This window comes from Belonocnema kinseyi, chromosome 9 (genome assembly GCF_010883055.1).
Source record: "Belonocnema kinseyi isolate 2016_QV_RU_SX_M_011 chromosome 9, B_treatae_v1, whole genome shotgun sequence".
NCBI lineage: Eukaryota > Metazoa > Arthropoda > Insecta > Hymenoptera > Cynipidae > Belonocnema > Belonocnema kinseyi.
The window spans coordinates 88,559,853-88,577,670 of record NC_046665.1 but is presented as its reverse complement, the minus strand read 5'-3'; the positions used below and the strand labels follow the sequence as shown (position 1 = coordinate 88,577,670).

General features: G+C 24.4%; 1 protein-coding gene across 1 annotated transcript in view; it reads left to right on the top strand.

Moving 5' to 3' along the window:
• Nucleotides 1–516: 516 nt before the first annotated feature.
• LOC117179621 (phosphoacetylglucosamine mutase) overlaps nucleotides 517–17,818 on the top strand; it is a 38,813-nt gene continuing 21,511 nt past the window's right edge. The window contains exons 1-4 of the mRNA XM_033371617.1: nucleotides 517–725; nucleotides 3,274–3,344; nucleotides 13,107–13,684; nucleotides 17,331–17,612. Of these exons, the coding sequence (XP_033227508.1) occupies nucleotides 616–725; nucleotides 3,274–3,344; nucleotides 13,107–13,684; nucleotides 17,331–17,612 (1,041 nt within the window). The 5' untranslated portion in view covers nucleotides 517–615. The remainder of the gene's footprint in view (nucleotides 726–3,273; nucleotides 3,345–13,106; nucleotides 13,685–17,330; nucleotides 17,613–17,818) is intronic.

Below are 17,818 nucleotides of genomic sequence, written 5' to 3'. Positions count from 1 at the left end.
GCCCTTAAAGAAATCAATTCAAAAATAAGTATTTTAAACAAAATTGATAAATTTGTAATAATTTTTAAAGAAGAAGAATTTTCTAACAAAAAACACGCATTTTTAACAAAAGACATATAGACGAATTTTCAATAAAATATATGAATTTTCTACCAAAAAACACGCATTTTTAACAAAATACATAGAGACAAATTTTCAATAAAATATATGAATTTTCAACTTAAAACAATAGACTTTTAACCCAAAATGTAATACTTAAATTTTAATTATTTAATTTTCAACAAAAAGAAAAACGAATTTTTATCAAAGTTTTCAACCAGAGATGAATCTTCAAAGCGCTACCTAGCGGCTGATAATTTTACGTATTGCTTGAGCCTCGGCTTGAAAACATCTTGCCAACTGACGTCACGAAACTTTGACGTCACAACTTGAAATATCTCCTCATCTTTGCCTCCACCATACTTTTGCGTAAAAATGTAGTGTAAACGAGGCTTAATCTTAATCTAACCTCATTTTTATCTTATTCTCCCCCCACCCTCACTTGTCACTTGCTGACTCGTTTTGTCACTGTGTATTATTAATAAAATTCAAAGTTTTGTAGGTGAAGTAAAAATTATGCAAGATTTTAAAAATATAAACTATGAAATTATCGAAAATCTTAGAACAACTGATTTCAAAAAGCGAGTGGAAGGAATTCAATATGGAACAGCCGGCTTTCGAACAAAGTAAATAAATTATTTATTTTATTTATAGTTTATTATAGACCACTCATTGTTTATATCTTGATATTTTATTTTTCACAATTAAAACATTCCATTTCGAATGATTTTACAATCTACAATTTTACGGGTGGCCATATGCCAGGAAAATATCACGGATTAAAAAAAAAAAATGTTGCAAAAGTCAGGATCATACTTTTTTTAAATTAAAATTTTTTTATAAAAGATTAGATGTTAAAAATATTACAAAATTAATATTCTGGCCAATTTCAATTTTGTTTGCAGTTTCGTTTTCCTGACGATTATATTTATAGTAAAAAGTGTTATTATTTAGTTGCAAATTCAACAATTTTGTTCAAAATGCATCCTTTTTGTAACTGTTTTGTTAAAAAATATTCTTGTTGGGCTCAAAATTCAACTATTTTCTCAGAAAATTAACTTTTTGTTGAAAATACAATTTTGTTGAAAGTTCGTCTTTTTTGGTTGAACTCAACTGTTCCCAATTAAAATTTAAAATATAATTAGTTACAATATCTATTATTACATTCTTCGTTGAAAATTATATGTTCTGTTTTAAAACATTCTTAATTTTAGTTGAAAATTTGACTATTTTTTGGATAATACCTTTTTTTTAATTAAATTAAAATTATTTTTTTTTCACTGGAAATTTAACTTTTTATTTTTTGTTGAAAATTTATATGGTATAGTTAAAAATTTAACTATTTCTTTGGAAATTCATATTTCTTTGTAGGTTAAAAATTTAACCATTCGGTTAAAAATTAAAATATTTTGTTGGAAATTTAACTATTTTGTTAAAAAGTAATTTTTTGTTGAAAATTGAACTGTTTTATTCAGAATTTGTCTATTTTGACAGAAATTTCGTCCTTTTTTTAATGAAGTCATGTTTTGGAAATTAATTTTCTCAAACAAACTATTTCTTGTTTATTATATTCTTTTTATTTTTATATAGGAACTTTTTCAATAAAATTTTTGTATAATATTAAAATTTTAAATAGAATTAATATTATTATCATTTTTTGATCGAAAATTCATCTATTTGGACAGAAAATTCGTTCTTTTGGATTGAAAATTCATATTTTGGAAATTAATGTTCTTCAATAAACTATTTATTATTTTTACAATGCAATTTTTGAAAATTGCTTTTTTTAGTATTGTATATATAATTATGAAATAATTATTTGTATAAGATTATCATTTGTTATATTTTATAAAGGAAATTTGTCTTTAAAATTTTAATTATAATCAATATTATTATCATTTTTTGTTTGAAGTTTAATGTTTTTTGTTTAAAAATTCGATCATTTGGTTGAAAATCCAACATCATCATTTGAGTTGAAAACTTATCTTTTTAAATTTTAAATTCAATCACTTAGGGAAAACTTAAACTTCTTTGATAAAAATTAATTTTTTCAGTTGTAGTTTTAACTATTTTGTTTAAAATTAATGTTTTTAACTGAGAATGTAAATTTTCGTATTTTTCATGATTTTTTTTTGTAGTAAGTTATCTTCTTGGTTTAAAGTTCTCTCTTTTTAATAAAAATGCAACTGCTTCTTGAAGTTGAAAATGATCTTTTTTGTTAAAAATGCAACTGTTCAAAGAAAATTCGTAGTTTGGCTTCAAAGTTTAAAAATGTGGATGAACTTTCTTTTTTTTCTTAACTAAAAAATCAACTATTTGGTTAAAAATTCAATTTTTGGTTGGAAAGTTCTATATTTTAGATGAAAATTAACCTCTTTTGTTGAAAGTTAATTTTTTAAATTGAAAATTCAACTATTTGTTTGGAAATTGATTTATATTCTTAAAAATTCATCTCTTTTGATAGAAATTTCAACATTTTTTGGTTCAAGTACCAACTATTACATTTTTTGTTGATAATTCGTAATTTGAAGTCAAAAATTCAACTATTTGGTTAAAAATACAACTTTTTTGATGAAAACTCAACTATGACTTAAAAGTTGAACTATTTGAATGAAAATGCGATTGTTTTTGGTTGAACTTTAATCTTTTTTTATTGCAACTTCGACCATTTGGTTGAAAATTCAACTGTTTGGTTAAAAATTTTCCAAAACAATAAATTGCATTATAACTTAGTCTAAATAACAATGTATAATGTCGCGAAACTTTTAAAAATGAAATAGTTGTGAGGTTCCAAAATAATTAAAAATTGCGATCGAATCCAATTTACAAATAAATAGTAATTATTTTTAACTACCTCAAGCTTATATATTTTAAGTTGTAAAAGGATTTTTGACACAAATATTTATTCATATTTTGCTGAAAATTTCAAGATTTTGGAAAAACTAAATGAAAATGTTTTGAAATTCGAAACAATTAGTAAACTTCTATCAATTTGAACAAAAATTTCAAATATGAAAATTTATTAATTTTATTTTCTTTTTAAACCTATAAGCTTCAAACTTTTGAATCGATAAAATTTTCAATTTTATATAGGAAACAAACTTTACCACTTTCATATGTTTATTCTAATTTAAAATTTTAATTTTAATTATTTAAATGTTAATTTATTTTCAGAGCAGAAGATTTGGTACACGTGGCATTCGCTATGGGCATCCTGTCAGTTTTGCGATCTAAATTAAAGAAAGGTAGTATTTTTTATCGTAAAAATATACGCAAAGTAGAGGAATCTACGCTAGAGTAATTATAAAAAAGAGTTCTAAATGTTTTATATAATTTGTAGTAAATTATTAAGAATATTAATTTAAGATTTAGTAAGACTTAATTATTCATTTCATTATTTTTTTTAAGAAACTGTCGATAATCAACATTTCAATAAATAATGTAGTAATTTTGAAGGATTTATTATCAAAAGGAGACAAACTATAAAGGAATTTTTTTTAATCCAATCATAATCTCATGTGGAATCACGAAAAATAGAAATTTCATTAAGATTTCTAATAATTCAATGATTTCAACGAATAAAAAATATTTCACAAAAATTTTTTTTAATTTCACAAATATTTCTAAAGATTTCACAAAAGTTTCCCAAAAATTTCGAACATTTCATAAAGATTGCAAGGATTTCAAAGATTTGAAAAAGACGCGTACACCAGATTTAAAGGATTTCACAAAATTTTTTAACATTGCCGAAGATGGGAACTATCTCTTATGATAATACAGATTCTTTTAAATTTCCAAAAATTTCAAAGATTTAAAAAATTGTTAAAGGTAAACTAGATTTCAAAAGATTTTACACAGAATAAAAATGTTTTAATAATTTCAAATGAATACAAAAGATTTCAAAGGTGTCCTAAAAATTTCATAAAGATTTCAAAAGAATACAAGGATTCCAAAGATTTCAAAAAGGGTACATCACACCAGATTTCAAACATTTTAAAACATTTCGAAGATTTGGAACGATTTCAAATATATGGATTATTTCAAACAAATAGGAAATATTTCATAAACATTCCAAAGATGTTACACTATTTCAAAAAGTTTAAACAAATTTGAGAAGATTTCACAAACAAAGATTAAAGAAAGGTTTCACAAATATTTCAAAGATTTCAAAAAACTCACAAAGATATCACGAAAATGACAAGATTTCACAATGATTTTAAGTACTTCAAGAGATTTCAACGAATTCACAAAGATTTCAAGGATTTTAAAGACGACTTATGTTCGCAAAAAATTAAAAATTTGTTTCTTCATGGTTCTGCTTTCTTTAAAAATCGTTGGTCAATAAAAATTGAAATAGCACATTTTTTACATCTATAACAAACGGGCATTTCATTATTTGATGTAAAAAAAGGAGGCCTGGAAAAACTTTACTTTTCGACCTGGAAAACCTGGAAAAGACCTTGAATTTTATTTCTAAAAATCGCTGGATACCCTGGCAGATGTAATTATAAAATTATTGTAATTAAAAAAACACTCTTAAATGTCTTCAATGAAATTAAAAAAGTAATAATAAAAATAGAGGGAAGAAAAAGAAGACAGCATGAAAATCCAGATCCTTCTTTTTTTCAACAGAATCGAAAAAGATTTAGAAACAATCAACATCCTTTTAAAATACATTTATTTTGTTAAAAAGTCGTATTTTTGGTGGAAAATTAATTTTCTTGGTTGAAAATCCATCCTTTTTTATTAAAAATGGAACTCATTGGGTCTAAATTATTCGAGTTTGGTTGAGAATTAAACAGTTCAGTTGAGGATCCAACAGTTTGGTTGAGGATTGAACAGTTTTATGTAAAATTAAACTGTGTCGTTGAAACGTAACTTTTTTATTGAAAATTAAATCATATTTTATGAATATTTAATATCTGTCTAGAAAATTAATTTTTTGCTAAAAAATCATATTTTTCTGTGAAAAATGAAAACGTTTCGTGGATAATTCATGTCTTTTGGTAGAATAATAAATAATCTTCTTGCTGAAAAATTAATTTTTTTAAGATTAACCTCATTGGTTGAAAATTTAACTATTTCATTTTTAGAAAATTAATCTTCTGAGTTAAAAAATCATCTTTTGGGTTGAACTCTTTTGTTAAAAACTCTTAAAAGTAAACTGTTTTTTAAACATTCAATTTTTCAGCTTGAAAATTAAACTTTATAGTTTAAAATGAATCTTTTTTTATTGAATATTCATCTATTTTGTTGAAGATTTAATTATTTTGTTTGAAAGTCATATGTTTTTGTCGAAAATTCAACGATTTTGTTGAAAATTCATCTGTTATGGTAGAAAAGTCATATTTTTTTATTGAATTACATAAATTTGACATTTTTAAGTAAGTATCTGAGATTTTTTATTCCGTTTATAAAAGATGCTTTGTTAAAAATATTGCAAGATTAAAATTATTTTGAAAATTTAAATATCTAATTTTTCAATTTTGAGAGCTTTCTGGTTTAAAATTTGTCAATTTGAAACATTTTTGTTTAAAAATTATACAAGTTCAATTTCTTTTAATTCTAGTCGAAATATTGTTCATAATTTTAGTTGAAAATTCATTCTTATTATTATTATTATTATATAAAATTCACCATTTTTTAGCAATGAGCTTTTTTTATTTAGAATTAATTTCTTCAACTAGCAATGTAACTATTCAATTTTTGTTTAAAGATTTATCATATAAATTATTTATACACAAATGATCTATTATAGTTGAAAATTCATGCACTCTATTAAAAATTCCTCTTTTTTGGTTAAGGATTCAACAATTTGGTAGAAAATTAAATTATTCGGTTGAGAATAAACTTTTTTATTAAAAATTCATATTTTTAAGTTGAAAATTCAATCGCTTTTTTAGATAATTCTACCTTATGAGTTTAAAATGAATCAATTTTGTGTAAAATGAATATATTTTGTGGAAAATTCATGTTTTTGGTTGAAAATGGAACTACTTGATTAAAAACTAATCTTTTTTAGTGGACAATTCCACTACTTGATTAAAAGTTGAACTAGTTTCTTAAAAATTCATATTTCAACATTCACCTGTATGTTTTGAAATTTAACTTTTTGGTTTGAAAATTCGTTGTTTTTTTTAGAAAAATTAATTTTTTTCATCTGAAAATTTCACTATTAAATTTTGGGTTATAAATTTATCATTTATAGATTGAAAAATCAACTTTTTCTTTCGAAAATTAACCTTATTTGTTGAAAAGTCAATATATATTTCGACTTGAAATATGAGAAATTTTAAGTACCGATTTCCGGTAAAAAGTGCAAACAAAAGAAAAATTATTTAAAAAATTCAGAATTCAATAACTAAGTGATAATCTGAATAACAATAATAAGAAATTGACAAATCTTATGATTGTTTATATTAAAAATACAAATTTTTCACGAAAAACACTAAAATAAAAAAAATTTGTTTCAATTTGTAACTCTTTTTAAAAATTTAATTGTTTTTGTTTAACATAAAATATTTCCGGTGAAAAACCTTAACTTATCCATGAATTAATAATTGAAATCTAATAATTTTGTAATTAATGAAAACGAATTCTACTGTAAAATGTCATCATAACCTGAAATTGTTCAAAAGTTGTGATTCTTCTTTGAAAGGTTTAAAATATAATTTAAAAAAAATTAAAAATAGCAATTATCGACGAAAAACACTTACATAATCCAAAATTGTTAAAAGATTCTAAATATTATTCAAATTATGATTTTTCAACGAAACTTTAAATTATTTTAAAAGCCAGCTTGACTTACAATTATACACAAAAATAATAATCTTTAAAATCGAAACTTATGAATCTTCTTTGAAATCTAATATTTTTTAAATCAAAACTTAAATTTCCATAAAAAACCATTAAGAAAATCCAAAATTGTTCCAGCTTATATGTTTTATTATTTTAAACAAAAATCATTGGATTGAAATCTTATGATTTTTGTTTAAAAATACCAATTTCAAGTTAAACACACTATGATAACCTAATGAATTTTATAATAATGTTCTTAATAATAATTATAATTAATAAATAATAAATATCTAATTAATAAATTTTTAAAAATTAATGTTAATTTTTAATTTTAATAAAAGTCTAATGAATTTTCTTCGGAGTAACCGATTTTTTGTGAAAAATGTTAATGTTAATCTTGTTTAAACTAACTTAATTTGTTGAAAGTTTGTTAATCTTTTAATAATAAAAATAAAACTAAATCGTTAACTCAACTTACAAATTTTAGAAATTTTCAGTCTTCTTCGAAACTTTCTAATTTTGTAATAAAAGAAAATTAATAATAAAACAAAAATACCCATTTCCAGCGAAATTGCTGGCGTAATTTATAATATTTTTAATAATCTAATATATTTAAAATTTTTTTTCTTATAAGTTTTAAAAAATTATTCACAGGGGACTGTGATCCCTGCAAGTCATAATCCAATTACAAAGATTTCAAAAAGGGTACATCACATCAGATTTTAAAGATTTTAAAACAACTCGAAGATTTGAAACGATTTCAAAAGCTTGCAAAAAAATTTAGAAGATTAGAAAAGATTTAACTAAGATTTTAAATAATTCAATCATTTTAAGGAATAAACAAGATTTCACAAACCAAGATTTAAGAAAAATTTTGCAAATGTTTCAAAACATTTTACCAAAATTTCTCAAAGGTTTCGAACATTTCCTAAAGATTGCAAGAATTTGAAAGATTTGACAAAGATTCTAAAGGTTTTAAAAAGTGGACCAGATTTCTAAGATTTCAAAATATTTAACACAGATTAAAAATGTTTGAGTGATTTCAAATGAATACAAAATATTTTACAAATATTTTAAAGATTTCATAAAAATTTCATAAAGATTTAAAAAAAAAAAACAAGAATTCCAAAATTTTTAAAAAGGGTAAAATACAATAATTTTTAAAGATTAAAAAATGTTTCGAAGGTTTTAAACGATTTCCATTATTTCAATGATTTCAAACGAGTACGAAATTTCAAAGATGTTAAACTATTTCAAAAAGTTTCAAAAAATTTGAGAAGATTTTAAACGAACACAAAAAAGATTTCACATACGAAGATTGAAGAAAGTTTTCAAAAATGAATTCAACGAATTCACAAAGATTTCAAGAATTGTAAAGACGATTTATACTCGCAATAAATTAATAATTTTTGTGGTAATGTTTTTGCTTCCTTGAAAAAATGTTTGCCAATACAAATTTTGATGAAGCAATTTGTACATCTATAACAAACGGTTATATTATTATTTGATTTAAAAAAGGAGACCTGAAAAAACTTGACTTCTTGACATGGAAAACCTTGAAAACGCCTTGAATTTCATTCCTAAGAATCCTTGTACACCCTGAATTGTTTTTTATTTTCTTTAAAAACGCTTGAAATTCCATTGAAATTCATAAAAATCTGTCGAAATCTCTTGTGAACATTAAAAATAAAAATAAAAATATTGTCTAAAGTTCTCCTGAAATCTCCTGACATTTTTTAAATCGGCCTAAGTCTTTGAAATACTTGAAGGTCGAATAAAATCCCTTAAATGTTCCGAAATTCCTCGAAATCTTTGGAAACTTTTAATATACCTCAAAATGTTAACAATAGTTTGAAAATGTATTTAATTCCTTTATATCGCTTGCAATCCATAGAAGTAATTTAAATAAAATTTAATTTATTCCCTAAAGTACTCTCGAAATTCATTAAAATCTCTGAAAGTCCATTGAAATTGAAATCCATTAAAATATTAGGAAATCGTAAAAATCCATTAAAATAAGTAAAAGTCATTAAAATTCCCTTGAATATTAATTAAATGAAACTTATTCATTATTAAAGTTCTCTAAAGAGAGACTGTTCAAGTCACTAGAAATCCTTCAAATCCTTTGAGATTCAATAGAGTTCTTGGAAAATTGTAAAATTTCATAAAATACATTAAAATCTTATATTAAAATTTATATTATATATTTATATTGCAAATATAAAATTGAATAACAGTGATTCTTTATTTGTAAACGTTGCTTTATTTTAGTGTGTTTAATTATTTTGTTGACAATTTATTTATTTTTTATTAATTTTTTAAAACTGAAAGTCCCATACCAGTTGAATATTCCACAATTTTAATTAAAAGATTCACCTCTTTGGTTGAACTTTAATTTTTTAAACTAAGAATTTAATATTCAAATTTTGGTTGAAAAATTATCTGTTTTAGTTGAAAATTCGTATTTTTTTGTAGAAATTAATCTTCTTGATTGAAAATTCAATGATTCAAGTTACACATTCATCATTTTAGGTGGAAATTCATTATTTTAGTTTTCATTTTTTAAGTTAAAAATTCATTTATTTAAGTTGAATATTCATCATTTCAGTGGAAAATTCATCAGTTTGGTTGAAAATTAATTTCTTTCACTGAAATTTAAATTTTCGATTTCTGGTTGGAAATTCGTGTATTTTATTGAAAAATTGTTTTCTTTGGTGGAAAATTGATCTTCTTGTTTGAAAGTTTATCTTTTTGGTTGAAAAATCATTTTTTTGATTATAAAAAGAATTATAGTTAAAAATTCGTAATTTTAGTTGAAAATTTATATTTTATGGTTACAATTCAACTATTTGTGTTAAAGATTAATTAGTTTAGTTGAAAAATTTAACTATTAAATTTTTGTTGAAAATTAATCATTTTTAATTCAAAATTCAATTTTCTTGTTGGTGAAAATTTGTCGTTTTTATATGAAATTAATCTTTTTGGTCGAAAATAAAAGTACTTGGTTAAAAGTCAAACTCTTTCGTTCAAAATTGAAAATTTTGGTTTAAAATTCATCTATTCCAGTTGAATATTTATCATTTTAGTTAAAAATTTATTCATTGAATTCATTGAATATTTAACTATTCCATTTTTGGTTGAAGACTGATATTTTTTGGTTAAAAATTGAAATATCACTGCTCTTTTTTGGGTTCAAAATTCAACTATTACTAATCATTTTTTATTTAAAATAGTAATATTTGGTTATTATTCGTTATTGGCCATTAATTGTCTTTTTGACAGAAAATAAAACTACTTGCTTAAAAGTTCAACTCTTTTGTTAAAAATTAAATTTTTTGCTTAAAATTGATCTATTCCAGTTAAAGATTTATCATTTTAGTTGAAAATTCATTCATTTCGTTGAAAAATTGTCTTCGTTGGCAGAAATTTAATCTTTTTTGAAAATTCCTTTTTTTTGTCAAAAATAAAACTACTTGGCTAAAAGATAAACTCTTTTGTTAATAATTGAAATTTTTGGTTTAAAATTAATCTTTTCCAGTTGAAGATTTATCATTTTATTTTAAAATAATCATTTTGGTTTTAATTTGTTTGTGTGGAAAATTAATTTTTTTAATTGAAAATGTAACTATTCCATTTTTGGTTGAAGAATGATCTTTTTTTGGTCAAAATTCAGCTATTACTGACCTTTTCTGGTTCAAAATTCAACTGCATATGTGGTAGGGTATTAATTTTGGTCTCGATAAATGGTCTTTTTTGGTAGAAAATTAATCTTTTTGTTTGAAAATTCAACAATTTGGTGAAAAATTCCCCTGTCTTCTTAAAAACGAAAATTCTTTGAAAACTCATCTTCTTTGTCGAAAATGTAAGTTTCCATTTAACAATTCGTCATTTTAGTTGAAAATTTGTATTCTTTGTTTAAAATTCATTCATTCGTGTTGAAGATTCATCACTTTATTTAAAAAATTTAACTATTCTATTTTTGTTAAAAATTGATTTTTTCAGTTCAAAAGTCAATTTTTGTTTGGTTCAAAACTTTTCCTCTGTCTTTTTTAATTCACCTATTTGGTTGAAAATCCAGGTATTTCGTTAAAAAATCGTCTTCTTTGGTAGAAAATTAATCTTTTTTGAAAATTCGTCTTTTTTTGAAAATTCAAGTTCTCAAGTTAAATATTAAGCATTTTAGTTGAATATTCATCTTTTTCGTCGAAAATAAAACTAGTTGGTTAAAAGTCAAACTCTTTTGTTTAAAATTGAAATTTTTTGTTAAAAATTCATCTTCTCCAGTTAAATATTTATCATTTTTGTTGAAAATTCATCACTTTGGCTGATTTTTTTTGCGTGGAAAATTATTTTTTTCTAATTGAAAATTTAACTACTCCATTTTTGTTTAATGACTCATTTTTTTGGTAGAAAATTAATCTTTTTGGTTGAAAATTCAACTATTTGGTTACAAATGCACCTACCTTCTTGAAAATGAAATATTTTTACTTGTAAAATTAGGAATTTCAAGCGGTTTAAATCAAATTTAACCCTTAACCGGCACACCTAATTTTTATTACGTAAATGGCACAACGGGTGTTATCTACCCCACGTGTTCAAGCATGTCCCGCGCCGCCGGTATTAAATATTTTTGCACACAAAAATTATGTAATGTAGTTTAAGATATGTTTTTTTAAAATGGAGTTGGTTTTATAGTCATTTGTTAAACAAATTTAAAAAAAACGACAAAAAGTGAGTTTTTTTACTTAAAAATTCATAACTCATTTAATTAGAATATTTTTACCTACAAATTTTGGGTTATACTCTTGACTTACTACACTTTAAGAAAAAAATTACTGCATTATTGATGCTTCCAAAAAGGTATTTATTTTGCAAAATGAAAACTCTATTTCATGGTCAAACTAAACACCATATTTTTCCACCTTCAAATCAAATTATTTTTATTTGAATGCACTATGAAATAATAAAAAAAAATATATATATATTTCACTTTAAATGATAAACTTTCGTTGGAAATTGAACGAAAATCACTAATATCAACGGCACAAATTTTAGTTGAAAATTACTTTTTTGTTCACTGACGGCACAGCGGGTATTAAAAACCCCACAGTTTTAAAATATCTACTTTGAGCGGGTGCCCAACGTATGCTGACGTTTGCCGCTCCATGCGAACCCACTTTACCTTTAGTTAGTGATGTCAATTACTGGTTAAAGTCGACCCGTGGTCCATTTTCTCGAATTTAGTATGGTTAATTCGAGCTAAAAAATTTTTTGGGGTCCTTTATACCCAAAGTGGCAGTTAAGGGTTAATATAGTACGCACATTAATTTGACCTAAATATATTTAAGAATATCTTGTAATATAATTTGCCGAATCTTTCCTAATGAAACATAGATATCAATTGAATCCCTAGAAACTGAACAACAAATTATTTATAGTAAACTCGTGAAACTGTAAACATATTCCGTCAGTTGTCTAAAAAAAATGCGAAACATGAGCATATCACCGTACTATGAAAAATTATACTTGGAAAAAAATGAAGTATCTGGAAAAGCCTGGAATTGTCAGGAAATTTTTATCCAGAATGTCCGGACACCCTGTTAAAGTTTTAACCTTTAAAGGGCGCACTTCCGTAAAATTACATAAAGAGCATACTGGGTGATAGGTACCCTAGGGTATTCAAACGTGTGCTGACGGTAGTAGTTAAAAAAAATCCTTTTTGGAACAAAAAATTTAAAAATCACTTCTTTAACTCTAAAATTCATAACTTATTCAGTTTTTTATATTTGTACTTAAAATTTTACTTGAATATTTCCGAGACACGGTGCTTCAAAAATAAATTTAATCTTATAGTGTTCGTTCCAAAGAAGGTATTTATTCTAAAAAAAGCTTCAATTTAATGAAAAATGAAACATCGTACTTTGCGTGATTAAACGATTTTATTGATCTTAAACTCCGTATAAAAATGATAAAAATCAAAATAATGTGAAAATGACATAGAAAAATAGGTTTTCATGTAATTTGTTAATCTGGCGCAATATGTTCCATTTTCTTGAATTTCATACGTTTTTTTAAAGCGCAAATAAGTCGCTGGGTATTTTACACCCAGTATGCCCTTTAAGGGTTAAGCAAAAATTGGGGACCTAATAGTGACCTACACTCGAATATTTTCTCATATTATAATTGAGAAACATTGTTGTTAATTACAGCTGCGGTAGGAATAATGATAACAGCAAGTCACAATCCTGAATGTGACAATGGCTTGAAACTAGTCGACCCTTCTGGTGAAATGCTGGAGACTGCTTGGGAGAAAATAGCCACTGATTTAGTCAATGCCGATGACAACAATTTCGTGCCGACATTGCGAAAAGTAATAAAAGATCAGGGTATAAATGAAGCAGCACCGGCAACAATAATACTTGGAAGAGACACTAGAAAAAGTAGTCCGAAGCTAGCAGAAGCTGCAATAAAAGGAATAGATGCTTGTCATGCGACTCTAAAAGATTTTGGAATCGTCAACACTCCTCAGTTACATTATCTTGTCGTTGCTGTAAATACTAACGGCGAATATGGAGATTCAAGTCTCTCAGGATATTATCAGAAGCTTAGTACAGCCTTTAAAAATATTAGAGGTACTCGAATCAATAATGGTCAATATTCTGCGGAACTGCAATTGGATGCTGCGAATGGAGTAGGTGCCTTGGCTGTTAAAGCGTTTCAAGAGTATTTAAAAGGATTCCTAACTGTGAATGTCTGCAATGATGGAAGTGGAGAATTAAATTATATGGTTCGTTTTTTTATCCATAAAACTATTCTTACACTATTTTAATTTTAAAAAAGTATTAGTTGATATTCTAATCAAGAAAAGATGGTCATTTAAAATAAAAAACAGTTAAATTGAATACGAAAGGACAAATTTCCGACAAAATAGTTAAATCATCAAGCAAAACAGATTAATTGTCTACCAGACACTTGTATTTTAAACCAAATAGTTACATTTTCAATCAAAAATATGAATTCGCAAAAGAGAAGATCAATTTTTTAAAGAAAAATATGAGTTCTCATCAAAATACATACATTTTTAACCAAATAGTTGATTTTTCTGCCTAGAAGATTAATTTTCTACCAAAAATACGAATTTTCAACAAAATCCATAAATTTTGAATCAATTAGTTAAGTTTTCTACCGAATTGTCTCATTTTTCAGCCCAAATGACCAATTTTCTACAGACCAGTTGAATATCTGGAATATGAATCTTTAAGAAAAAAGTTAATTTTCTACCTAACAGTTGGATTTTAAACTAAATAGTTAAATTTTTCGTTAAGAAAATTAATTTCCAATAAAAGAATGAATTTTCAAGTAAAATTATGAATCTTCAATCAAAAAGTTAACTTTTAAGAGTATTTTCACCAAGGAGTTGCATTTTCAATCAAACTGTTGCAGTTTTAAGCAAATACTTCATTTTTCAACCAAAAAGTTGAATTTGCAATAGAAAAAAAAATAATTTTTTACCAACCAATATTAAATCTCATCAAAATACATGCATTTTCAACTAAATAGTTTGAACAATGGATGTGATATAAATCCAAATTTTATTTTATTAATTTTTAGTTAATATTTTTTCGTTTGTACATATTTTAAAACTAAATAGTTGAAGTTTTTAAATGAAAAATATACATTTTTGACCAAAAATAGAGTATTTAAATTTGCATTCAAGAGAATTAATTTCTAAATAAATAAAAAATGAATTTTGTACCAAATGGTTGAATGTTCAAGCCGAAAATTGAATTTACAGGAGATATGAATTCTCATCAAAAGACATACATTTTTAACCAAATAGTTTAATTTTCAGCCAAGAAGATAAATTTTCTACCAGAAAAGACAAATTTTCAACAAATGGCATATATTTTTAATCGAAAATGGATTATGTAGTTAAATTTTTATTCAATGGAATTAATTTTTAATTAAAAAAGAAAACGAATTTTGTGCCAAATTTCGGAATTTTTAAGCGAAAAAGGCGAATTTCCTACAAAGCAGTTGAACTTTTGACAAAATAGTAAAATTTTCAATTAAAAAATGAATTAAAAAAAGAGAAACACATTTAAAAAAAAAAAATTTTAGGCAATAGTTCAACTTTTGACCAAGGATTTACCCCCCCTCCCTCATAAAAAGACGAATTGTCAACGAAAAATGTAATAGTTTATAGTTAAACAAAAACAGATTAATTTCCAACCAAAAAGTTGCATTTTTAAGAAAACAAAAATTGTTTTTTACCAAAAAAGACGAATTTTCAACAAAATACATAAGTTTTCAATAAAATAGTTAAATTTTCTACCAAATTGGTGAAGTTTCGAGCCAAAAATACAATTTTTCTACAAAATAGTTGTATTTTCTACAAAACAGTAGTATATTCAACCGAAACAGATTAATTTTTAACCAGACAGTTAAATTTTTAACCAAAAAAAGGCGAAGTTGCTGTTGAAAATTAAATAAAATTAACATGAGAATTTTCAAGCATTGAAACGTTAATTATTAATCGTTGAAAACGAAAGAAAATTTATTTTTTAACTGTTGAAAATTAAAGAAATTTAACACTTTAATTTTCAGCCATTAAAACAGTAAGAAAATTAAATTTTAAACTGTTGAAAATTGAAGAAATTTCATAAGTGAATTATCATTAGATGAAAATTCAATTTTCAACAGTTGCAAATCAAAGATAATTGAAAATAAAAAAAAATTATTTTTAAACTGCTTAAAATTGAACTCTCAATCGTTGAAAATTGAAAAAAAAATTATAATTGAACCCTTAAAATGTATTGTGGGTGCAGCACCCCAAGAAATTTTAAAACTCTTATAAACCATGCTTAATTCGAAAAAATGGAATAAGTGTCGCATTCTAGCTTTAGTTGGAGACACTAACTATAAGTAAAGTCGTTTAGCATACTGCGTCAAGCGTCAGTCTACTAGCAGCAGTTGCTAAAAGTGGAGGTACAAAAATCGTGGGGTCTCTAACACCCAGTGTGTACCGCGTAGGTCTTTGCACAGATTGTCGACGTGTTGAATAAAATATAATTGTAAAAATACATTTATATATGTCTCTTTTTTCAATTTCTTGTATTTTTATATTATTACATGTCAAAGTTCCTCAATTTTTATAATAATAAATCGATTTAAAAGCAAAGAACCTGACTTATCATTTTATTATAAAATTGACTTTTCAACTGTGCAAATAAATATCTTTTTTTTGAAAGCGCCCATGTTGCAATATTTTTTGATGAAAGTACACTATTTCAAAAGGATAGTCATAAATTTTCAGGTTAAAATAATTAAAATTGCTTGAGTTATGAATTTTTAAGTAAAAAGCCCCATTTTTCACTATTTTTCAATAATTTTTGTAACAAAATTAAAATAAATAAATTGCTATAAAATCAACTCTACCTTATATAAGATACCTTACACTATTTTGGATAATTTTATTATGAAAAAATATTCAATAGGGGTTAAACGATACATTATTAACTACGCTGGGGTTTTGAACACCCACGATGCACTTTATCGTGATTTTTATCATGTATGCGCTTTGAGGGTTAATTTTCAACTATTAAAAGTTGACTAAAATTGAAAGTTTATTTTTTAAATAATGAAGATTAAACAAAATAAAAACCTGTATTTTCAACTGTTAAAAATTGAAGAAAATAGATAACTGAATTTTACACAGTTGGAAATTCTATCATTGAAAATTTAAAAAAATGCAATTTTCAATTGTTGATAATTGAATAAAATTAATAATTGAATTTTCAACAGTAGAAAATGTTACTGTTGAAAATTGAAGAAAATTTACAACTAAATTTTCAATAATTGGAAATTTTATTGTTGAACATTGAAGAAAATTGAAAATTCAATTTTCAACTGCTATTGAAAATTTTATTATTGAAAATTTTATTGTTGAAAATTGAAGAAAATTTACATTTTTAACTATAGGAATTTTAAAATTGAGTTTTCAACATGAAAATATAATAAATAAACATTTCAATCCATAAAACAAAAATTGTGAAAAACATCCTTTTTTTTAAACGGATCGCTATTAGCAAATAACATGTTTGCATATTAAAATTCATCCAATAGGGTCTCAGTCAGTAATTTATCAGATTTTGTAAAAGTAAATTCCTTAATGGCAGAACTAATTAAAAAATCAGTTAACATTATTTAAAATGACAAAATTTCTTACAAAAAAGATTGTTTCTTTTCTAAATGTAAAAATGAATGTTTTTTCCTCTTATTTTCCCTCATTTTCGTCAAAAATTTACCCTATTCGCTCCATTTTTTTTAGCTCATTTTGCGCAGCAATCCCTTTATAAATTTTATCAGATAAAAAAATGAAATTTTGTCGACTTTTTTCTCGCATTTAACATAAGAATATTCTTACCTTTCAGTGTGGAGCAGATTACGTGAAAATCCAACAAGTTCCGCCGCTAAACGTTGTTTCTAAGCCAAACGTAAGATGCGTTTCGATAGACGGAGACGCAGATAGGATTGTTTATTTCTATACTGATGAGAATAACAAGTTCCATCTTTTGGATGGAGATCGTATCGCAACTCTGGTAGCTGAATATTTGAAAGGACTTCTCCAAGAAAGTCAACTCTCTTTGAATATTGGACTGGTACAGACCGCTTATGCAAATGGCGGTTCAACTGACTACATTAAAAATAATTTGGTAATTTTTTTAATTTATAATAATTAACCGAGGGGTTAACCAAAGATTAAACGGGATTAAAATTGAAAAAAGAGATATCAAAATCACTAATAACTCGGAATTAATTTAAAAATATATTTGATATTTAAAATTTGTTTTTTAATTTTGTTGTGCTAAAAATGAGATATCTGGGAAAAATTGTCTGATTTCAAGAATTGAAATTATAT